Here is a 24,108-nt window from a genome sequence, read left to right on the forward strand (position 1 = left end):
AAGTATAGACGGCAGACGGTGATTCTCAACTGTGCGAGAGCTTAGTTTGTACATACTTCTGGCACCATCTGGTACTACAGAGCTTTCTGTTGTACTACGGGCTGTTCCGCCCTAAGTCCGATTCAAATCCGTGATAGTACGATTCATGAAGATGCGAATTGTTTGGACTTGGGTTAGGAAACAGACTAGCCAGATTTGAATTCGGCCCGGATTTTCTAGATCTAGATTTCTGAGATTCGAATTCGAACCGCTCTCTAGCCACCTCGACGTGTAATGTATTCGTTAATATAATACCTTCATCAATACCACACACATCAATAAAACAAAGTAGTTTATCATAGTATGTACATTATATTACTAATAAAGTACTGTCAGTGGAAAACCTGGGAATAATCTTTTGGTTCTTCAAAAGTAGTATTTATATTGAAGTCTAAAACTGAAACTCCTCTATCTATCGCCGTAATAAGTTGATAAGGATCGAAATCTAAACTGTACACGGGAGAGGCTTTCTTTTGTGTAAAAAACATCTGAAAAAATAAAGAAACAAGAAATATTATGAATAAAGTACAATAATATTCTGCAATCATAGTTATTATAAGGCAAAATGATGTTTATTAACCTGTACGTGATGTATATGTTTGCGTGTATCGAATAAAACACAACGCGAATATTCAGCCGATCCTGCCACCATTGCACATTGTCCATCTGATTTGACGCAATAAAACGCTGCTCGAAAAGGATCCCATGAATGGTACACCTGCAGATAAAACTTACAATTATGCACAGCGTGTAGTTAGTGGTTTATAATTGATTTCTGTGCGAAAACTATTCAGATTTGATATTAATTTGCTTTAAAGTGACCCGGCACTAAAAACCAATACAAGAAAAAATAATACTATTTTTTAAAGACACTAGTTCATCTTGTCTCCGTTCTAGAGGCGGCGGTGATCGTTTTAATCATTGCCCCCGTCTAGGATTTTCTCCTGTGTCGTGGGTGCGTTTACGAACACACAAGTTGACATACACAAGATACCCAGACCTGAAACAACAATTTGTGGATCGCGCAAAGAATTGCTCCGTGTGGGAATTGAACCCATTGCGCGGCAAACATCGCGACAGCCGTAGTCATTAGGAGACCCGTCTATTTTTTTACTCTCTATTCTATAAACATATAATAGCTACAATACTGTACCATTTCATGTGTTCTTATGTCTAACAAGTGGAGGTTCCCAGCATGGGTGACATATAGTAATGTGTTGTCATTATGCCATTGGATGTCACGCACTGCTTCCTTGCGATTCTTTGTTGTATCTGCCGCCATCAAAACTCTGGGACTGAAATAATATCAATATGCTATTAGTTTGTGGCATATTCCTATGGCATAAAATATTTTTTTGGCTTTAGTGTGATTAATCCTTCTGTGCCTGCTACCTGGTACAACAATGAGCTTAAAGTAGCTATCATCATCATAGATTAGCAACTAAATTATAAATATTACTAGCGTCTGTTAGCAGTTTCGCCCGCGTTCCTGTGTAATAAAAATATCCTATCACACAGATGATAGATTCAGATAGACTTCAACGTGATTGAAGGACAATTCAAAAACACAATCTTGAATATTTATAATATTAGTGTAACATATTTTATTAGTGTGATTATTTAGTGCATAATTTGATCTATTTCGTTGTAATAAAATATACCGATTTTTGTTTCACATTTCACATGTTATTATGAGATCAGTAAATATGAAATGTTTAGAAAGAAAAATTACCTACTTATTCACATCAAGCAAAATAGGCCTACTGTTACCAGTGAGACCTATTGCTAATTTGTCTGATGTACTGTTAAGAGCCATACATTTTGTGCCAGCAGTTTCATACATTGAGATATTAAATAAATCTGAAATGAACAATAGAAAAGATTAGTACCCTGTAATTTTTCTAAAACTAGTTGTTATGAAAAGCTTCAACATTTTGTTAGTGGTGTTTGACACAAAAACGGCACAAAATAGGAGAGCAGTAAAAATAGTGAACCAAAGAAATTATTCTTATTTTTTTTAGTATAATTTAGTGTAGTATAATTAGTATTTAATATTTATTTATTTTAGTACATATTATAGATGTATAAGTGTATGAATATAAAAGTAACAACTTTACCAACTACAGTAAACTAAACAAAGCCATGATGATAATAAATAATCTGTAGTGTCATGCTTCATGTATTTCGCAAGTAAACAGAGTACTTACTCTTATCATTGCCTTTACAAATATAAGTAATATTATCACTTTCTTTCTTTAGGCCATAAAATTGTAACTCTGAACTATTGCTAGAGCCGGTAACAACAATTGTTTGATTTCTTTCATCAAATACTTCAACAGCTGTTACTTCCACTGAACCCTTTTTGTGACAATCTTGCACATGATACTGTAAACATGGCCTCTTTCTTACATTATTAAGTTTGTATACTGCCAAACAGCCATCTCTGAAAAGAAGTGATGGTAAAATTCTTATTAGAATTTCTAATAGTCTAGTTATTCTTATTAATTTTTTTAAGTCTGCAGATTACAATTATTATTATTCCTATTTTGGCTGTGTACTTCTTTTTAATATTTATTCAACAATGTTTTTAAATAACCTAATTAGATAACATACACAACTGACACATGTAATGATATTATATTTACCCACTTCTTTCTAATTTTTTTTTATAAATATAATAGAGTGGGTATACAATTTTACCATCAGTATTTTATTCACAAAATAAAGTACAACATACCTATTTCCGCAAGCAATAATATCATTTTTGATGATAAACCTGGAGATATCATTAGTCCTCACATCATGTCTTGGTATTTTAGGAACTTCAACTTTCCATAGAGCTTCTCTACAGTTTGGTGTACCTTTCCTATTGGTAGGGTAGCAGTGAAGCTCAGAACCAACAGATACAAGTAAGATTTCAGAATTGTGGAATGTTAGCCATGGCATATAGTTTGTATAGTGCTTGATAACCAGCTGGAAAATTAAAATTTATTTTTTACCAACCATAATGTAAATGTTATGTAAGAATAATGCTGATAAATGGTTTCTATTTAAGGTACATTTGTATTGTTTTACCTTAATTCTATAATACCCATTGCACCAGTTTTGTGAAGTTCTACACCGATTGTACCACAATTCATTTGGCCGTCTGAAATAAACATCAATAAATGATAATGGTCTAATGACACATCTAGTAAAGCTCACTAAAACTTAAAAACAGAGGAGAATACTGATTAATAAAGTATTTAAAAAAATCACAACAAGTACCTTTTATCTGAATAACCAATAATTAATTTATCTCGTGAGAGATGCCTCCATATTGTATTATCATTTTTTATTAGATCTTTTAAAAGCTTACAAGTTAACATTACATTATGAAGATCCTTTATATTTAATAGCTTAAATATATTTACTAAGATATCAATAGGCAATTGCAAAATATTGTCAGTCGTCATTGTACTTCTTCTCTATATCATAATCTTCTGAACATGATTATTTACTTTAGTATTTAATTAAAATCTAATTATTTCTTCAAATTGATCAACACATTACATTTTATCACAGATATTGACAAAATAAAAGTCATTGTGACATTGACATTTAGATGACATTTTTGATTGTAAAAAAGTTGCCATAAATTAATATTGCAATGTTTATGTTACAACTTTCGTGAGACATACTAAATTAATGATGATTTTCGGGTTACTTACTTAATTATTTAATGAGGAACTTTAATAGTTTCAAGAGTGCGAGTCAGTCGCCGCGTGTGTCGCGGAATCCTACTCATATTAATTTATGAGTCTCTAGCATGGCTTGAAACTTTAAAACATAATTCCTTGAAACATAAAATTGCCACGTTATTAAACTTGAAAACATAATTGCCACGTTATTCAAAATATGGTATTTTGCATTTTGTAATGTTTTTGACTGAACTCAGGTAGCTTTTTGTTTTCATATAATTTTCTACTATGAATGTAAGTACATACCAAGAGAAACTATTGAATACAAACCCATTAGTCCCACCAAACTTATGAATGCTCCTAAAGAGTAAGGTCTACTATTAGAGGGCAATATTACAATTATTCAAAGTAAGTATTACTAAATTCAAAGAACGTTTACCAATATTATTAGATACAGATGCAGACAGAATACAATAGAAAATCCGTTAATTATTGGGACTCTATACCTATCTTATCTAACTGTCATTATTACGTCGTCATTTTGGTCGTCAATGACAGTGACAGTTGACAGCAATGAGCAGGATAAAACATCTGCAAAATAAACAAGTTGGAAAGAGATGTAGAATTTATTAGCGTAACATTTTCTCAATCTGTTTCGTGGGGTCAAGAATATAATTAAAATTGAACGGAAACGAATACAAAATCAAATGTGATAAAAGAATTTGTTTAGCGTTTATGTTTATTTTATTTTATTCAATAAAAATTACCTAAATTACCAATCCACCGTCATGGAAATGTAATGTGTTTTGTTATTGTCTCAAAATAACGACGTCAAACAAAAATCATCTTTGTTGTTTTATGCCTGCATTGCAGCATTGGCCGTGGCTTCTATGGATTTATTTAAAGGTGCGTATTAGTTGTTTTCCATTATTAATGTAGTCAGAATCACATCTGTTGCACGGGAGTAATATGTTAGTAATTAATCCTTTGACGCGATTACGTCGAACTTTATCAAGGCCGTGGTCCGTGCTGTCTCGTACCTGGCACGCGATACTGAGTTCAGAGTTGGAAGCACTGCGGAGTAGTGTGCATTAGTGTTCAGTGGGTGGATCTCGATATCATAATATTTTTATCGCGGCTTGAGTAGCGGCTCGTTGCGCGGTAATTCTGTCAAACAATTGCTACAGCTCGAGCTGTACGCAGTTTATTGCGATCTTTGTCCTCGCCTCGCCGCATTCGTGTTCTAATCTACGATTTATTAACACTATCACAGTCATTGACTTTACTGTAGACAAAGTGATGTTTTGCATTCTGGTGTAAGACAAGTGTTCCATAAGATTTACAAAGTGAGTTTATGTTCAACTTGTACAGGTTTTTTACAGTTTGCTAAGTGTGTTAGTGAGTTGTTAAATCTATGAGTCATTAATTTCTCACTAGAATCTTCAAAACTTGTTTTGTGAGAACTTTTTGTCATTGTATGTTTAATATGGAAATACCACAAAGTTAATAAGCATTTTATGTTGTCATTTGAATCATCTGGAAGCCTGTAAGAGGCACTTTACTATTAAATTTAGGAAAATCCATGAACATTATTAACTTTAATTAGGTATGTAACCTAAAATGATTATTTTTTCGAAACAATATTCAGCTTTAAGTTATTTAGAAGAATCTGGCAAATTCAGGTCTAGCCAGTTATAATCAATTAAAATTCTAATTATGAAATACCGAAACAGTTAACTTTGAATCAAGGCTACATTTTTATGAATTATTTATAGTAGAATAGTAGAATTATTAATATTATTATGAAGGTACCTTGCCATAGACTTTAATGATTATAGATTCTATTGCTTTATTTATGAATAGATATAACATTTATACAAAACATGAACATTATCAACATATTATCGAATGATCAATCAACAAATTATCAAATAGGTAGATGTATTTTATGCTAATCTAAGATATTTGTCCACAGATATGAAGGGCCCAACACGGCCAGCTCCCAGTGTTCCTGGTATGGGTGTGAACAGATATTCTCCTGTTACAAATTGGGACAATGACCCCTTTGGTGCAGATGTGTTTGAGCCGTCACCACATTTCACACAGAAAAAGAAACCTCCACCTCGTCCTCCACCACCAAAGGTTGCCAAGCAACCTGATATTCCAGCAAAACCCTCACACTTTATAAGAAAGCCAACAGTTCTCACTTCCCTATTAACTCGTAAACCTAAAACAGTAGTGAATAATCAAAATGTGAATGTAACCCAGCCAAGTATAATAAAAGATGTGAACAGTGAAGTGGACACTCTTAAAATGTTTCCTAAATGTGAGCCAAAGAATGTGCAGACAGGTGCTTTGATAGATCTCTCTTCGCCTCCCAGCTCTCCTACATTCACCACCAGGTCGAGCAGTGATGGTCTCAGTGTGGACAGCTTTGGTTCTGATGCCACTACATCCACCAATCATCACAATGCCCACAATGGTGGAAATGCCTCACAAGCTGAGAGTGGTTTCGAAGATGATTTTGATCTGTTCCTACATTCAAGGAAGCCTGTAGGAAAGGAGGACACAATGGATGATTTTACATCTATTGATCCATTCTCACCCCAACCAGTAATGAACAAACCTCCTTTGAAGAAGAAACCTATTTTAAGTAAGGAAAATGTTTATGAGGTATCAAGTAATTTTACGAGCCACATATCAGCTGCTCCGATGCTGAAAGGTCCGACGATAATCCGTGCCAAGCCAGCCAGGCCGAAGCCTCCGGATAACTCGGCGTTACTGAAGAATACGTTTGGAAATAGTTTCCCAGTCACCACCATGACGGTGAACACTACCACGCCCATACAAAAGGTCTCCAACGGATTCGGTGATAGTTTCGTAAGTACATTTGCCTACCCTTGATTTCTCTTTGATGTTGTAATCGTTAATGACTAAAGTTAATTTGTCGACTTAGGTACTTTAAAGGTAGATAGTTTGACAATAATTATGTTTCCTTCTGACTGAAAAAAATAAATAATCGCCTTGGGCTATTTATCGAAACAGTCAGAATCGTGAATTAACAGTTTACCCATCTTATCAAAAAAGTGATTAATCAATGATATTTTTGTTATTAGTCACCAATTATCAAGGACTCACGAAGAGTTGGCGGACACCTGTGGGTTATCGAATCGATTGACTTTCCAGTGCTTTATTTGTGTAACGAGAAAAGCATTCTAAAAAATGTAGGGTATAATAACAGGATGTGTCGCTGTGGTGTCTATTTGCGTTCATGACCGTTCTATTAATTAAGGTTTAAATTTTACATGATAATTATTGCAATGTCCGTGAGCTCTTTGTTTAATTGAGAGTTTTCATTCAAATGATATAAAAATAAGTCCACGTCCAGCGTCCTAATTATACCTTTCATTATCTTGGACTTCAAAGTCATTTATTTATACAGATTTTATCAGATTATTATATTGTTTTCTTTTGATGTTTAATGAGTCAGTTAATATTAAAAAGACAGACAGACACCTTTGTGCAGACCAGACAGACATAGTTATTGTTTCGGGACAAGATATTCAAAGTTGAAGCTCAATCATTGCGGTGGTCAGTAACTACTTACATCTCATGTTTGTGCATCATGCGGCACTGTCATCACCTTTTATGAAGAGCAGGCGTGATAATATGAAACTGTTAACGTTTCTCGTAGGAGTCGTGACTGACCAATAAAGGATGCCATCAGCAATCCTATGTAGTTATATATGCGTCATCATTTATGTAACCATAATACTAAAACAAACTGTCTCTTGCAACTATAATTTCTCGGTAGTCAATAATATCAATTATGGCAACCCAACAAGTATGGCCTATCTGCATGAACGAATCAAAAACGTAATCGCTGATATACACTACAATTTTGATAAAAGACAAGCGAACATTTTCATTCGTTTTCTCGAAAATGTAATATTGCATGTAGCGAATGTTATCTGGAATAACATGGAGATCAATTATATTATAACATGAAGTAATATCGGTTATCGTTTCTATTTCTAATTCTAGAAATGCGCAGTATAAACATTATGCAATGATGATCATAGAGAAACGTCATTAGACATTGTTATTGTGATTACAAAACAAAATGTTTCACTTTAGACATCAGCAGAAACATCTCACAAATCTTCTATTAGCAACTTATTTAGAACCTGATTGAATACACACAGTGCTCGTAAAACAATGACTCAGCGAGAATAACTAAGACGACTTTGATGCGCTCCACGTTCCGCAAATTCTGCAAATACAGATTGAACGCGGAAAATGGTATTTTATACCACTCGCTAATTAAATACTTGTGATCCTAAAAAAACTTAGTCTCAAAATATCTCAGCGTTTGTATTTGCAAACTATTTTAGCGATAACCTTCAGCCATTTTATACACTCCATACCGAGAAGCGTTAAAATTAGTGTTGAGAATTGTTTCTCGCACGCTAGTATTTAGACATAGATTATGGATTTATGTTTGTGGTTTCCACAGGAATCAAAGCAGTTAAGCTGGGATGATGATGAAGGATCTCCGGAGAGGGAACCGTCGCCGCCGATGCCGACGATACCGCCGCCTCCACCCCCAGCAGTAGTCGACGACGATCTGACCAGTACCTGGACTACTGACATCCCCGATTTTGTGCCCAATCAACTTGCCAACGTCGACGACGAGGAAGAACCACACGCGATTGCTCTTTACGATTACTTCACTGATCATCCGGACGATTTATGCTTTTCGGTAAGTGTATATCGATTCTAGTAAACATGAGTCATCACTGAAATTTTATCTGTTATCACTGCATGTTAGATAATAATATTTTATTTTGCAATCACCTTATCTCCAAGATTGTGCAAGCGTAGTTATACAATTAGAAGGTGGGAGAACGAAATCGAGCGAAACTCGCGGAACAATTTGCAAATATTTGGTGATTTTGTTTTGTTTACATCTCATGGCTCCTGGCCAGAACACCTGCCTATTTTTAGACATTGTAGGTGTACCGTGTGTGTGTCCGTATCCCGTTGTCATTGACTTAAAATCTGTATTTGCGAAACAAGTTGAAGGTGAACTGAACTTGACAGAATTCCTGCTTCGGTCTGTAATTTCATCATTTCGCAGTGACGACTTAATGACAAATTAATTATTATCGATACATCTTTCTTGAATTTTACACAAAAAAAAGAAAATTAAGCCGACAGAAAACTGTTGAAGGCAAATCCTCCGCTAACGTAGGTCACAGGTGACAGACGTGGTAGTTATTGTACTAAAAAATAAGTAATATCTACGTAACTATAATACACACGTTATTGATATTGCTATTTCCTAATGATGCAATTCCTTATGACCTAGCAGTTGTATTGTAAAATGTATTTACTATTATAAAACTTGTGTTCATTGTTGGATCTAAACTATTTAATCTATTGTATCGTTGTTTACTTTATGCACAAAATAGAAATATCAATAAACAAGATCCTAATGCGTCTCTCACAACATCATTCGAGTGTTTGTTCTTTGTACCTGTACCTAGGCGTTACGAGATCATTTAATTACTATATTTAATTTAGCGCTACGTTTTATTTGAAAATGAAACAGTCTAAATTGCATTATACAATCATTTGTGTATGTATGTCGGTACATGAGTTCATGCTTCCTGTAATGGAACTTTTTAAATTGTATTCAATTACAATTATTTTTTAAAACAGTAAAATAAAGGAACGGTTTATAATAAGGAAGTAGTTACTAATCTCGATTCCTTTACGCTTTATATAGAAAAAGTAGGTGACGTTAGTCTTCATTATTTTATTGTCTTTGTCCGTATATCAGAACGTTCTTTATGGTCAAGATAAAGCTAGTTTGTAGTTGTAGCGTAAAGTGTAGGGTCTGTAATAGAGAACGGTAATTAAAGTGATATCATGGGCGAGAAGCGTCAAGTGTAGGCTATGTAGGCGCGGCAGTACACTACTTTCGAATGCATTGATACAAGTTGTGTAGTTATTTACAGTATGAGTATATTATGTACAGAGGAATGTGTATAGGAATCTTCATCTTCATCGATTAGTTAATGGGATTTCAGTATCAGTACAGAAATTGGAATAATGCCAGATTGATGTTATTGGTTAATGATCGGGTTGAAGCAGTGTTGTTTCAATATTCGATACTAATGATGATGTAGTGGTTACAAAGCAAAGGAATTTATGAAATACACTATGTCGCCTGCAATAGTGATATTTCCTTTCTTCAATATCGTTAATTGGGCAATGAGTGCAGCAATAACCAAAGTTTATAGACTATTCTCGTTACACGCTGTTCAATGTGCAATGGTTTAAAGTACTGTTAAACACAAATCCACTGATGTTTGTATGGGCGTTGGAATTATACAAATATGCTGTTCTAGATATTTTGCGTGGTTAGAATTTGAATGTGTTAAATCTCCTTTTTGGTTGTATGATCTAAGATCTGAATCTAACTGCTGACTTTCAAAACATTCGAGAAACATGGATATTTTCATGAATCTCAATGAACGCCGCCGGCGTGTTATTTGAGCAAAAAATAGCTCAACACAAAACCCATTTATCTAGATCTGTGGCCGTAATGTAACCATTCGCTTTGTACTTGTTGTAGGCGATGTTTAAAATTCAAAGGCAGGAGTTAACAGATGTGAATACTTAACGACCGTTTGCGTACAATGCTCACCAATTGTTCAAATTTGCACTGATCGTATTTATTGTTTTTTTACGTATTACCATATGCATTGCCATTCTACGTAGCTACGCAGGAACACATGGAGTGACGCAGGCAGACATTGTGCTGCGTGCTATCCGTTACGTTAAAACGTGGCTTTAAGGTGTAACTCTGTACCGACTTTCCGGGAATTGCTTGTTTGGGGCGTACATCGAGTCTGTTTTCAGTAATCGCTCATGTTTATATTATTTCTGACGTATAACGCCTGCTGGCAATTTTATTGATAGTGATTGTTTTGCAGTGGACGCGCCATTATCACTTAGGCAGGAACTTGTTATCATCACCACTTCCCATATGTGTAGATCGTTTCACAAGATTTTATTGAATCGTTTTTGTTATTACATGACAACATCACTGTCCACTAAAAGGCGTTTTATGTTCTTAACGATGACGTTACTTTTGAGTGAGTTTACTTTTACGTACATATCTACTTTCTATTTTGTGTAGTTAGGTTGGCTAGCTTAGCAACTATTTAGTTATCTAGTCAGTTTAGCGTATGTAAACGTCAGCGTTGTCCGAAGCCACACGGATAGCGTATGGAAAAATCCAATTAAACCAATTTATTATAGAGCAGGTACCGACGGACGTATTTAGCAACACTGGCACGTGATGTAGGCGATTATGAAATGTAGGTTTATGTAGTCACTGGAACTAATAAAACCTCGACTCCGTCTGATACGAAAACCGTAATGTACAACGCATTTTCGTTCATAATTAGTGACGGTCAAGAGTAATTATTGCTTAACTCTACCAAAACCCAAATCACGGAAATAGAATGTAACATACATACAAAATAGACTGCCTCGTTGAGCACAGGGTCTTGTATAATCCTCGAATATTCCAGAAAAGTTAGGCTTTTGATATCCAAATTAATGAAGCTGATAGGATGCTACATTCAAAATGTTCTCGTCTATAGGCCTCTGCCTTCACCTACTCCTTTAGGTATCAAAACTCTATCAACTCCTACAAAGAAGCCGCCGTGTTATGTTTTAGCAAACAGTTTACAAACTGCTTACCACGAAATCATACAAAATACATGCAGACGCATTTGGAATTAGGTTCAACGTACTCGTACTTAGAGCGGTTTCAATTTTGTTTACATTGATCATATATCTGCGTGTGCGTACATACGTAGTTACGTACATAAGATTTATATACCAATTCGTAATTGTTTTTCAATAGGATAAAGGGATTTCGCGGTTCGTTGAGTATCAACAAAGGCCGCTATTCATGTTTGTTTATAAATAAAATTCGCTTTTATAAAACGAACGACGCAGATTCTTGTGTAAGTTATCGAGATGACATAAATTGTTTTGATGATACGCACACACACGCACTTTAAAAATTGCGTCGTACTATTTTATTGTTGTCTCGTAAATTCGTAACAATTAATAACTCGTGTATGTCCAGTATCTAAAGACTGAGATAAGATAAAGTAGCAGAGGTGTCTTTCCTGCTTTATTTTTAATACGTGTGATTCATTATTAAAAATGTCCAGATACTTTTGTAAACAAACTATAAGATGTAGGATTACGTAGATTAAAGCGTGTTTGTAAATACATTTTGGTTTTCTAGAACGTTTTTGATAACCAACTAAGAAATCCTCAGTCTCATTCATTCAAAACTCATTATCGCCCTTATACCGATGAAGCAGTAGTCAGATAAAGTTCCATTGAATTACTAATCGATTGCGTAAATGCCACATTCCCGTTATAGTAAACAGTCCCTAGTAAGAGCATTAGTAAGTTATTGTCGTCTGGCGTGTTGCATAGTTCGCTCTGATTATACAGGGAAAGTTAATTAAGTCAGTGGGTACCTACCGATGTCTTTACCCTCGCTGTAACGTAGTTCGCAATTCGCAAGTGATTAAACTAAAAGACAAACACGCAACGTTTCGTAATTACGATGATTAGTGAATCAGAGCGGGTCATGAGTTCAGTTCAGTTATAAATCTTTAAACAATCGCATGTGAGGTTCGTACTCCGTGCCCGTAGTAGAACGAGATGGAATAGAGGTCACTGCGCCTCGCTTCTCGCAGAAGGTCGGATGTATAATGTGAGGATGTAGTTATCGCGTGAACATCAGTTTATTGGGTCACTAATTACGATCGTTCAATTGAATTCACGTCCTTTGATACCGATTGACCATTCATTAGACACTAGACGGCTATTAATAAAACCTGAATTGGTATTGCTATCAATGTCAGCGCTGTTTATTCTCTTTTGTTTTTACTTGCTAGCTTTATAGCAAGTTGTATACGTCAGTGATTTGACGTGTTTGTTGGCAATGTCTGTTTTTCAGCTTATTCTCAGAGGTTCATTAACTCAGCAAAAAATAGAGGACAGTTATTTAAATATCGCGTGATTTTAACATGCTGCGTTGGTAGCGTGAGCATTACATGGTACTTTAGATTCAGGTAACAATGTATGTTGCAGTTCAATGTCTCATGTTATGTATTGTCATTTACAGGCCAACTCGAAGATAAAGTTGATACGGCGAGTGGACCAAGAATGGCTGTTTGGCAGTTTAAGGAGCGGCGCGCAGGGTCTGTTCCCGTCCAACTACGTGGAGATCAAGGTTCCTCTACCTAACGAGGCTGCCCCGCCGACACCTCTCCTCGGCGTCGCTGTCGCACTTTACGACTTTGAACCTGTAGAGCCAGGCGACCTACGCTTCGCCACAGGTGACACTATAAAAGTTAAGAACAAACTTAACGATGAGTGGTACTTTGGCGAGTGTAACGGACTGAAAGGACAATTCCCAATTAACTATGTACAGATGAGTTAAACAAGGAGTTTGAATCAGCTCAGTCTCGCGCTTCGTTCCCGGTGTCTTGATAAATTGCGAGTAACATGTGATACTGATACACCAAGACTGACGTCTACCATATTAACACGATGTCACTATTTTGTAAACGGTATTTTAGCACTTCCTTGATGTATGGCAGACAGTTCCAGTCTATTTTGGATATTTGTTTTCCTCGGTGCAATACATTATATTTAGTAAAGGAGAACAAAATCCGTCCCAGTAATACTGATGAATTGGTCAATAAATTTTGAACACATCAGAGATTGACGCCTGAGCCATGGATTTGTACAATTATAATGATTTATTTGCGTTTTCGCACTAATGTTGCCATAATAACGTAAGTGCCCGCTATTTGCTGTATTACCATTTTGGGCTTTTATGAAATTAATATATTGAGTAGTAACGTTCCAACGACTGAATGTAAATAATAAGAGCTTGTATAAAATAATTAACGTCCCTAAATTAGAAAATGTAGATATTATTTGTAATGGTTGTGTAGTCTCTTTTCGATCTGATTATTTGTTTTAGTTAAATTGATTACGATGACATGTAATTATTATGTTTAGTCAGGACATAGTTGCAATGGTACCCATGCGTTTATGTAATTCGTAGATGGTTTGTGATTTAAAAATCATGTTTAGGAAATTTGTTTATCAGAGATTTATCAAACACTTTCTGGTCATTATTGTGTCCTGTAAGTTGCGCGCGAATCACGTTGTGCTTGATATTACTAACTTTAGTTAATATTGTATTATAATGATATTCTAAATTGCAATCACTGTCGTTACACGTAGTATATGGATAGCCTTTGGGTGAAATTACTGTATGTATACTTATGTTCGTCTAAAATATTATTTTAGGTGTCAGTTTTGTACATTTTTTATTGTTCCGTTTGTGTCATAACTTTAAGTGTATTATTTGGTGGGACCATAATGTTAAGTGCCTTGAGTATTTACTTATGTGTATATGATGAAGTAATTTATAACAAAATAAATCTAATAATTCCAATTAATATTGTATTTTTGTTATTTATATCCCTGCCATAAGCTGATTTTAGGTCAAAGTTTAATATGCAATTGAGTTTATTTTGACTCTTGATGTTTTGTAAGCATTGTGTATGGAAATAGAACATTCCAAACGGCAAGATGTTTTGGGTTTCTCGAGTGGTGGATTATAATAGTTATTTCGATAGCGACAAGAGTGGTATCGCCATGCTTCGGCACGAATGGGCCGGCTCGACCGGAGGCCTCTCAAAAAACCGATGTGAAGCAATGCTTGTGAGAGTGAGGTTACCGGAGACCCCCTTCTCAATCTTCCTAATCCCCGATTCCCCAACAACCCTTAAGTTCCTAACCCCCAAAAAGTTGGCAACGCACTTTTAACGCCTCTGGTGTTTAGGGTGTCCTTGGGCGGCGGCGGTTGCTTACCATCAGGTTATCCGTCTGCTCGTTTACCTATTTACCCTAAAAAAGATTTGGTAAATGGTGGAGTTGGCTTGGTATAAGCAGGGCAAGTGTTTAGAAATTTTGAATTCAGTAACTGAACACAGCACTGTTCTATTCAATCCGATTGTGCTTGATACATGACAATAGATTACCCTCCCAAATGTTTATCTACTTATATGAAATTAAAAACAAACTGCCGTCATCATTACGAATAAAAGTTTTGATAATAACGATACCAAATTGATAAATAAATAATAAGGTAAACCTTGTACATACTTTCAAAAATTGCTTGGGGAAATACAGTACTTCGTTTTATTATCTTTATAAAAATATCAATTCAAGTTTAATATAAGGTTAAAAGATAAGATACATTTATGCGGATAGGTAGGTACGTAACCTATAAGGTAAGCGTCCACAGGCCCGCATCGTACGCATCGCACGCAATGGATTTTAGTTCAGTCTTGTATAGAAACTTATACAACTGCGTCCACTGATCTGCATCGTACGGACCGCTTCATCGGCAATGCCTACATGCGATGCGTACCGATGACGTCATATGGAATGCGTGCAAAGCGTACATTGCGGATCTGTGGCCGCTTACCTATACAAATAGAATATTATATAGGTAAATACCCTCCCACTCTGTTTCCATACCAATGTAGGTAGTCTAGTTACAAAGTGCAAAACTACGCAACGTCCGGAAATAAATATAGATTAGATGAGTAGATGGTGCATACTATATACGAATACCACAATAATAGTTATCCGTGTAATAGTAAATAATGTAATTGCAATCGCCGACTCAAGCATATTTGGTAGAGACCGGATTAATTTTATCAACCTATCCCTGATCAGTTTGTATCAACTTTACATGAGGTGTTAAACAAAGGATTTATAAAATTATGGTTAATTCTTTCAGCAGGATCTCTAACGTTCTGAGATATCAGGAATAGTTTTCCGTTTTCCTACCTAAATCAGAAAATTATCTCTATATGGGATGTTACTTTTTGGGAGAAGTCCGACGCAGATACCTATCCACCAGGGAAAAATTGAAACTTCTGGAAAAATTAAGGTTTATAAATCAGAAGATATTATTGGAGGTTCTCCTTCAATTTATCAGTGCTGGATCCAACCACGTTGAGAAAAACGTTAGTTGTAGATTTTCTATCTTATAAAGAGGCTTGTAATAGAATAAAAAAAGTATAAATTCATCACATGTAGTGAGTTTATTATCTGAACAAAAATAATCTATAAGTTCTTAAAATATTTACAATTCCTTAAATTACAACTTACTGTCAACATACCCTGTTCGCTTTTCAACCGTTGCGTTCAAACATTATTAACTAGACGTGTAGGTGGCAAGAGGACATTCCGAGCGATCTACTTTCCATGAGTCTTATAATTACGGATAAGTTAACAGCGATGTAAGTCATATCGGCCCTTCACGATACTTACAACATGTTGAAAAGAGAAGAGAGGGCGGGGATTCTCCTAATCTTACATAACATTATATAAGCTAATTTTCTAATAACACAGTCCCATACATTACCCTAGCATATACTTAGATCGGCTCCGCGATACTGTCGCTACGGTTCACTTCCTATACACAACTAACGTGGACATTCAGGTACATAACATACATAAAGCAATACAAGTATATGCTTTTTAAAATCATAAACAAATGTATGAACTGATGACAGGACAATTTGCGACGATGAGAATGAATTGAAAGAATGATGACCACTGACCTGTATCAATACAGTTACTTCAATAAATGTGAATAAAAATAGCGGTGACATGGTCTTGCCGCGGGACGCGACTTCGTTAGCGGAATTGCTATCGTTTGTATGATCGGAAAAGTTTATATTCGCATACTTTTCAACCTTATTCCTAAAGAAATAAGGATGAAAAGCGGTTAACACGGCGTTTTACATCTACAACATCTATGCTTTGGTACGTAACAACAAGGCTCGGATACCGGTTAAATTTTCAAACCGTTATTATGTACTTGTACGCAAAACCTTTACATTGGGTTTCGTTCGCGAAACCGGTTTTTTTAAACCGGTATTTGGAACAGTATTTTCATAAAGGTTTTTTCGGATTAACCGGTTTAGAGCAATAAAAACCGGTTAATACGACGCACATCAAAGAAACGCCGCGCGCTGTTCAGCTTATTTCAATAATAATATTTCAACGCGTGTACCGACATGCCCCTCGTCGAATAAACCGGTTAATTTAGGTTAAAATAAAGTTCTTTAATGTTCACGTTCTTAAGAAAAGTTCGGAGGAAAACCGATATAAACCGGTATTAACCGGTATTTTTTAAACCGGTTCCGAGCCTTGCGTAACAATACTGGCGCACTAATGAACGGTCCTGTAACATATATTGGATCATTAACATAAGTACCGCCTTTACTTCTTGAATGTGAACTGAAGAAACGAAACGTGATGAAGAAAAATGACTGCATTTAAGACTATGATCATTTACAATGAATATGACAATGATATGACTTAAGTACTTATTTAAAAACATCGAGCGACCTTATTAAGACTCTATTATTGAAAAAAGTCAGCTTGAAATTAACAAGAATTTTGAAAGCATCTTATGTCAAAAGCCGTAAGAGTGTTTTTAGTAAATTAAAATGACTAAGCGGCCGTATAAGGAAAAAGACAAGATCCCGGCAATATACCTACACAGCCTTGCATTCGTGTTATTTCGGACATTCGTCTCCAGTACGACGGTCATCGAATAGCGACCCATGCACAGCAGATGTAATACAAACCGATACTAAACAGTAATCTACGGTTAGATAATTGTAAGTATAAAAAGTGCATTCTAACATAAACATCAGATATAAAGGTATCTGAAGTAATGTTCTAAGAAGTTTGTAGGTTCATATAAAGATACAATTGTGTAAATTCGAGTATTGATGCAGTACAATTGCACATTGAACATAAACAAACAGCTTCCCATACACGTCGCTAACACATAGCCAATCTAACTTGCTAGTTAAAGTACTTATAATCAGATGTTATATAACATATTTGCAGCTTGCAAAGCTATACATTGTAAAGTTTAATAAATATATACACATTGCTATAACATCTGCAGTCTAAGCTTGCAATAATAATGCGACATCTATACACAAAAAGCGTTTAACAGTAGCACTTATTGTTCCATGTTTAATATGTACCGTTTTCTTATATATACAACAAACAGCATTATATGAGTAACGACGTCGCTGACGTCCCGACGCTCGGCCTGTCTACGCCAAGTCGTGCTCGCTACGCGACGGTAACAACATGTTAATTTCGACAATCAAACATTAAAGTCGTTCTTCCAGAAACATTCTAGCGTACCCATTCATTGGCTTGGCCATGCAAATTAGTTGTTATCTTCAAGATGCGATGACGTATGCGTATTATTAATGATTTATGTCTATTTACAGTTACTCTATGACACGGGCGTCGCGGTGACTTAGTCGGGTCGGTATATGGGTATTTTAGGAATAAACTCTATGAGAAGTACGTATTCCATCATGGATGAGGAGTCGCAGTGTTGCTTCGTGAGTCGCCAGCGAAGTCCCAGCTTGTTGTACAGTCGACTGTTCTCCCATTCCAATAGTTTGTTCAGAGAGTGTTGCGTCTGTAAAGAGAAAGCAATATTATTAGTTTACATAGCATTATACCTTAGGCAGAGGTGCACATTAATTATGAGATTATGTTACAAAGCTTATTTGTGTTGCGGCCTTATGGGGCGAGCCTGTCAGTACATACTGAACTGGACACCATTTCAGACTCCCTGCTACTGCTGAGAAAAGACTCAATAATACTAAACAGGAATGATGAGACCCAACGTCAGCATCAGAGAGCAGGTACTTATTTCTATTTATAAATTGATATTACTCAGATATGAGAAGACCTGTAAGCCACAGAGAGGTTTGTGTAGCTACCGACGTAAACAAAGATCTATATTATTATTTATGATACACAACATTGTGGATGGTCATAAATAATACATATAAACATCGAAGATCGTGGAATATTTGGGTAAAATGGCGCAAGTACCTAGGTAGGTACTAAATTATTTATATTTGAGATATACGGATAGCTGTTTTGACAGATAGTTGAATATTTGACTAAATATTTGGTTGTATGGTCTTGGAATGACCTTGTTTTGTCAAATAAAATCATCTCAATTACCAATTTGTGTCAATCTTCTTTGTGTAGTATAAGAAAAGGGTCTTTTCTATTTGTATAATATGTATTTCTTATTTAAATATACAAGAGTAGTTAGCAGTAGTATATTTAGTAGAAGAGAGGATAATAAAGCGGAGATTTATGAGGCCTTTCAGGATATTGTTATAGCACTGTCCGATAAATATTGACCTACTATCCATTTCTGGCTAGATAGTGAATTAAGGCCGGATATCCGTAGTAGTATCCCATATTTGAACTTCATATTATTAACTATATTTCATTCAAATACATGAAAGGACAATACATTGACAATATAATCAAGTTTGTATCAATAATATCTTAGCAATAAAGAGATGATAAGTAATATTGTTTTTCTATTTATATGAATATTATATGGCTTCGTTATTACGCATTTACCGCATAAACGAGTAGCGATAATTAAAAACGCAATTAGTAAACAATGTAATAAGTACATAGATCAAATTGTATATTTTGTATCATGTTCTGAAATAATTTTACCAATATTTTTGTTGAATTTAATTAAAATAGTTTATTGTTTTAAAAATATTGGATTTCTGTTAAGTTACTAAAGGTTAATACTTTCCATACAACTCTGAGTAATGAGAACACTAAGCACAACAAGTCTATAAGGAAAACCACATTTGAGTTGCACATGAGCACCAACAACTTTTCCAAATGGGTAGTTAGGAAAGTGATAATAAACCAAATAAGGATTTAAGGTTAGTCATTCAAAACTGTGGGGAATTGGGGATTTACAAATGTTAGGCATTTCAAAATAATGAAGCACGATGTAGGTACCTTCTTCCTTTAAAATAAGGTGATAATGAAGAAGTGCAACAATTACATACATAAATATATAGTGCTAATGTTTATTACGGTACATAATTTACCTAGCCAATAAACATACATAGACAAATGACACAAAAACGTGACCAAATGTCGAAGGCAGACATTACAGCGTAGTTTAAAATGTACTGATCTTGTATACCCATTTCCCATCAGTTTGCCTTTAAAGTTAGCACATTAAGCGTGCATAACGGCTAAATCAATAGAGCTTTGCTTCAAAAATAGACTTAGTATTTGTTAAATTGTTCGATCGAAGTGTTCAACCTTCAACTTCGGTTGGCGACGTTTGACGCAGTGTGCATGCCCATTAAATATGTATGCGTGCGAATTACCAGGAATAATTGTAATACAAACAATGTCTTGGACAGTATTGCAAGCTATATCTGTTTCGTGCTATTGTTCGTATGATTCAGGTCAGACGTAGCGGGATTTTAGAAGCTATTGTCAAAGTATTTTTTTAAAGTAAAGATTCTATTATTGCTGGTCATCAGTTGGTTTAGTTTGTTAAAGCCAAAGTAAAAATAATTTATTTCAATTTAATAAACAGAACAATAAACAGTTTGGAAACATGGTGACATTATGCTGATGCCAGTGATATGATGCGACAAACTAAAATATCAGAAGTGCATAGAGTCCCATTCTCCCACTCGAAAACGTATATTCTGTCAGAGCAAGGGTTAGGGACAATTTGCCCTTAGAAAAAGAGGCCCATAACTAAATGTTTGAGACCTTTTTCCAAGGTTTATTTGCTACCATTTAGTTAGAAAAGCCATTCGTTCTCTGTTCTTCGAAAAAGCCGGACGCCCACATATTTTTACAGTTATGTATAAACTTACCCTTTTACTAAGACATATGACAGGCCAGAGAGAGCATCCTAAGGTGCAGCAGCAACACACGCAGCCGCAGAACAGCCACTTGACGTTGACGGGCAAAGTCTTCTTCAGCACGCTGTTGATGCGGGCCACTGTAGCCTGGTACTCCTCCGGCGCTACCCGCGACTGCAGCCCCGAAGGAAACTCCCCGTTGAAGCGGTTGCTTAGACCAAATCTGAAATTTTTGGTTGAAATTATTAGTTTTACCTTGTACAGAATGGATAAGATTATTCATGGATGCTAATGAAAGTATATTTTATAATTGTCAATTCTTCTTATCATCTATACTGTTCCCAAAAATTTAATTAATCTTCTTCTCATTCAGGTTTAACTACCTCTCGAAGGTACATTTTTAAAATACTTACCCTTTACAATGCCTTTAGTTAGAGATACCAAAATGAATTTATTTCTGCATATTGTTAAAATTAATTTTTAGGTATAACCTTGTAAAGAATTAAACCATTTAAATAATAATTGAATTGTTAATATAATGTACCAAATTGATTTATAATTTATTTTTAATTGTGTGTGATACATGCAAGGCAACATTAATTTAATTTTGTATCTCATGTCACTCTGTATGTTTGTAAATCATACAAAGCTGTATTGAAATCCGTTTTCATTAAGAAGGAAATAAATCTGTCATTTATTTTATCACAATTACAAAGGTTTGTGCAAAAGTAACATAAAATTGCTATTACTCATTAAAATAAGATTAATAAAGTGCAAACAAAATGAGTATGTCATGTGAGATACAGTCATTAAATGAGTTTCATGTTTCTAAAGTATGAATCACTCAATGTCTATACAGAGTGTGGAGATAGCTCATATCAGTGTTAATGCATTGATAACACAAGGCGAGTATTTATCTATGATTATGAAATTGACCCTTAATCCAACACCGATGGGCCCAATATAATGTTATTGAGTATGATTGTAGCATTTATGGATATAAAAATATGGTTATAGGGATCTATCAATACATGTTTAGGAATTTCTGTGTAAAATAAACAAATATCTAACCAACAATACAAACAATTTGCATTTGTAAGACTGGTAGAATGCAATCATCAATTATAATTTATAAATAGTTACTAAACTCATTAATTACTGGTTAAATAATTATACCTGTTGGTCTGAACCAGAAAAAAACATACAAATATAAACGGAATAATATATTGAATAATGATAACTCAAGTATTATATTAAATCAGGTCATGATTTATATTACTATGAATATAGGTATATATAGATACAGACTAACAATGCAGACATAATGGTATTTATTATGTAAAATGAATATTAAAACCACAAGCCACAAACTGATATAACTTCAGTCCCCGTCTCATTCCTTACTAACAATAATGAGACAGCCAAGTTTCTATGAAATTTTGTAACTGTACTGTAGTAATAACAATAACTATTATATGTTTATTTCCTTATGAACTTAATAAATTGTTTAAAAAAATATATGGATTGCCAAATAAAGAAGGATGACCAAATAAAGAAGGATGGGAGATGAAAACAATAAAAAAAACACCGATAGTTTGAGGAACATGATAGGAAAAGGAGTTTGTGATTCCATCATGATTTCATCACAAACTCCTTTTCCTTTCCTTTCCTTAGATGTGAAGGATGTTGAAGGGTGGAGAAGAAAGACAAAATTACTTAGTGTAAGGGTCCAAAGAATAAAAGAAGAGTAAATAAACAGCAGATATTCCCAAAAATGAAGTAGGTAATAACAAAATTGTATCTTTCATTAATGTTTTGGCTATAAACAGTCCTAAAATAAAGGAAACTTTATGTTTATTTAATCATACTCCTACAACATTCCAACTGAATTTACTTATAACTTGACTTTATCTAAAGGAAAAGTAGAAACAAAAATAATACATACAATGACATGTATGATAATCTATTTCAAAGTCTATTATAAAATATTCACATTAATAATGGATTAACTGATATTCTGGTACAAATATAGAAGCATAAAGTATATAATCCTTTGTCCCATCTGCGAGTGAACTCATCCTTTACAAAAACACAAACAATGTTGAGTGAATACTTAAATATGTACTTAATGGGTTTCTTTATCTGTGCACATAAAGTTCTTTGTTCTGGAGTCACAGTTTGTAATGCCTTGTGCACTCTCAAATTGGACATTTTAAAAAAGGAATTGATTTGCTATGATTATTTCTATGAGGATTTTAGAATAGAGTTTGGTTAATAGTGAAATTGTCTATGAAGCGTGTTTGCAATGTTATGTTATGAAGTTTTGTAACAATATTTTGGTATATCTTAATGGATAAAGAAGATTGGCAATAAGAGAAATTACTAAGTTAGCCAAGACATTACAAAGTAAAAAAAATCTGGGTCATGGTTTTAACATCTTTTTATTTTGTGTGTTCAATTATTAATACTAACTAGTTGTTATTTATATTGTAAGTTATACTGTATCTCTACTTTAATGTTTAGGATAAACATTGAATAAGGGTTTCCAGGTGATAAACATATCAAATAAATAAGTAAATATGTTAAATAAGGGTTTGTTGTAAACCCAAAAGATTTTTTGTAAAATTTTGTTTTTAATGACATGTATAATTAGTATAGTAGAGAAAATAGCATTAATATAATGAGAACAACGAATCACACATTGAAAATTGGCGCCTGGTCAATATTATGCATAAAGAAATAGTCCTTCAATGCCACAGGTCGAGTGACAAAGAGGCGAGAATAACTCTCCAGTACTTCTACATACGAAGCTATTAGGCCTTTATTATCGAACCAGGTTTTCTATAGAGGCCAACAGCTGATGTTATTAAACAGATATCACAAGTAAAAGCTTACACTGTCATGTTCCCAGCCCCTCGAATCACGATCGGATCAGGCACTAGCGTCACATGTGTCTCTTCTATATTCTCCTCGAGTTCCGTCTCATCAGGGTATATTGCATCAAAGTCTGCCATTGTACTTAACACTAACTAAAAAATCAATTTCGTATATTATAAACACATAACAAAGCACAGTGTTTGGAGGATTTTACACATTCACGAAAAAACAAAAAGGAATACAGAAAGTCAAAAGTGACGTTTCCCTTCATAAACAGAAATGAATAATGTTGCCATACAAAGATGAGATAGGCATTAACAATTACTTTCACGAAATGATTTAGTTGATTTTTTTATTGTTAACTTTTTTATTTATAACAACCAGCGACGACAAAGCAAGCAAAAATCAATGAGGCAATCCTTAGAAACCCCAATTTCAGCCATTCATTAATAAACGACCACACTTAAATTGATAGTATTAATATTTAGATGTTGTAACACTGTTTATTGTACATCAAAAGGAAAACAGATTAGTTTTTATGTAGCGGACTAGATGTCGCTGCTAGTCTTGTTTGTTGTGATTATTACAAAAATATCATGACTTTG

The 24,108-nt window shown here is 34.6% G+C and overlaps 3 protein-coding genes across 5 annotated transcripts; 1 reads left to right on the forward strand and 2 right to left on the reverse strand.

The window, feature by feature from the left end:
• Positions 1-331: 331 nt before the first annotated feature.
• Positions 332-3,622, reverse strand: LOC118278113 (F-box/WD repeat-containing protein 4). The gene is made up of 8 exons (XM_035597187.2): positions 3,307-3,622; positions 3,115-3,187; positions 2,777-3,012; positions 2,247-2,482; positions 1,776-1,899; positions 1,193-1,334; positions 620-757; positions 332-527 (listed from the first exon to the last, which is right to left on the reverse strand). The coding sequence occupies exons 1-8, from the start codon at positions 3,492-3,494 to the stop codon at positions 372-374; spliced, it is 1,293 nt and encodes a 430-aa protein (XP_035453080.1). The 5' UTR covers positions 3,495-3,622; the 3' UTR covers positions 332-371.
• Positions 3,623-4,339: 717 nt separating this feature from the next.
• LOC118278114 (SH3 domain-containing protein 19) lies at positions 4,340-14,302 on the forward strand. Of its 3 annotated transcripts, none has more exons than XM_035597188.2 (4): positions 4,340-4,625; positions 5,695-6,599; positions 8,236-8,481; positions 12,952-14,302. In XM_035597188.2, exons 1-4 carry the CDS (start codon positions 4,610-4,612, stop codon positions 13,267-13,269), a joined length of 1,485 nt encoding a protein of 494 aa, XP_035453081.1. In that variant the 5' UTR covers positions 4,340-4,609; the 3' UTR covers positions 13,270-14,302. The 3 variants fall into 3 exon arrangements, with proteins under 3 accessions (XP_035453081.1, XP_035453082.1, XP_035453083.1); XM_035597189.2 differs by lacking the exon at positions 4,340-4,625 and adding an exon at positions 4,769-5,065; XM_035597190.2 differs by lacking the exon at positions 4,340-4,625 and adding an exon at positions 5,156-5,325.
• Positions 14,303-15,942: 1,640 nt separating this feature from the next.
• LOC118277973 (cysteine-rich hydrophobic domain-containing protein 2) lies at positions 15,943-23,785 on the reverse strand. The gene is made up of 3 exons (XM_035597018.2): positions 23,522-23,785; positions 20,639-20,849; positions 15,943-18,381 (listed from the first exon to the last, which is right to left on the reverse strand). Exons 1-3 carry the CDS (start codon positions 23,638-23,640, stop codon positions 18,214-18,216), a joined length of 498 nt encoding a protein of 165 aa, XP_035452911.1. The 5' UTR covers positions 23,641-23,785; the 3' UTR covers positions 15,943-18,213.
• Between the last annotated feature and the right edge of the window lie 323 nt (positions 23,786-24,108).

Source organism: Spodoptera frugiperda, chromosome 18, assembly GCF_023101765.2.
Source record: "Spodoptera frugiperda isolate SF20-4 chromosome 18, AGI-APGP_CSIRO_Sfru_2.0, whole genome shotgun sequence".
Taxonomy (NCBI): Eukaryota; Metazoa; Arthropoda; class Insecta; order Lepidoptera; family Noctuidae; genus Spodoptera; species Spodoptera frugiperda.

Excerpts from the sequence above, each read along its gene's own strand:
- LOC118277973 (XM_035597018.2), bottom strand. The coding sequence starts at position 23,640 with ATGGCAGACTTTGATGCAATATACCCTGATGAGACGGAACTCGAGGAG. Across the intron at positions 20,850-23,521 it reads GGGGCTGGGAACATGACAGT|ATTTGGTCTAAGCAACCGCT; the intron begins GTAAGCTTTTAC and ends CAAAAATTTCAG. Across the intron at positions 18,382-20,638 it reads TCATATGTCTTAGTAAAAGG|ACGCAACACTCTCTGAACAA; the intron begins GTAAGTTTATAC and ends TTCTCTTTACAG.
- LOC118278114 (XM_035597188.2), top strand. Across the intron at positions 6,600-8,235 it reads ACGGATTCGGTGATAGTTTC|GAATCAAAGCAGTTAAGCTG; the intron begins GTAAGTACATTT and ends TGGTTTCCACAG. Across the intron at positions 8,482-12,951 it reads CGGACGATTTATGCTTTTCG|GCCAACTCGAAGATAAAGTT; the intron begins GTAAGTGTATAT and ends TGTCATTTACAG.
- LOC118278113 (XM_035597187.2), bottom strand. The coding sequence starts at position 3,494 with ATGACGACTGACAATATTTTGCAATTGCCTATTGATATCTTAGTAAAT. Across the intron at positions 1,900-2,246 it reads TTGTAAAGGCAATGATAAGA|ATTTATTTAATATCTCAATG; the intron begins GTAAGTACTCTG and ends TGTTCATTTCAG. Across the intron at positions 528-619 it reads AACATATACATCACGTACAG|ATGTTTTTTACACAAAAGAA; the intron begins GTTAATAAACAT and ends TTATTTTTTCAG.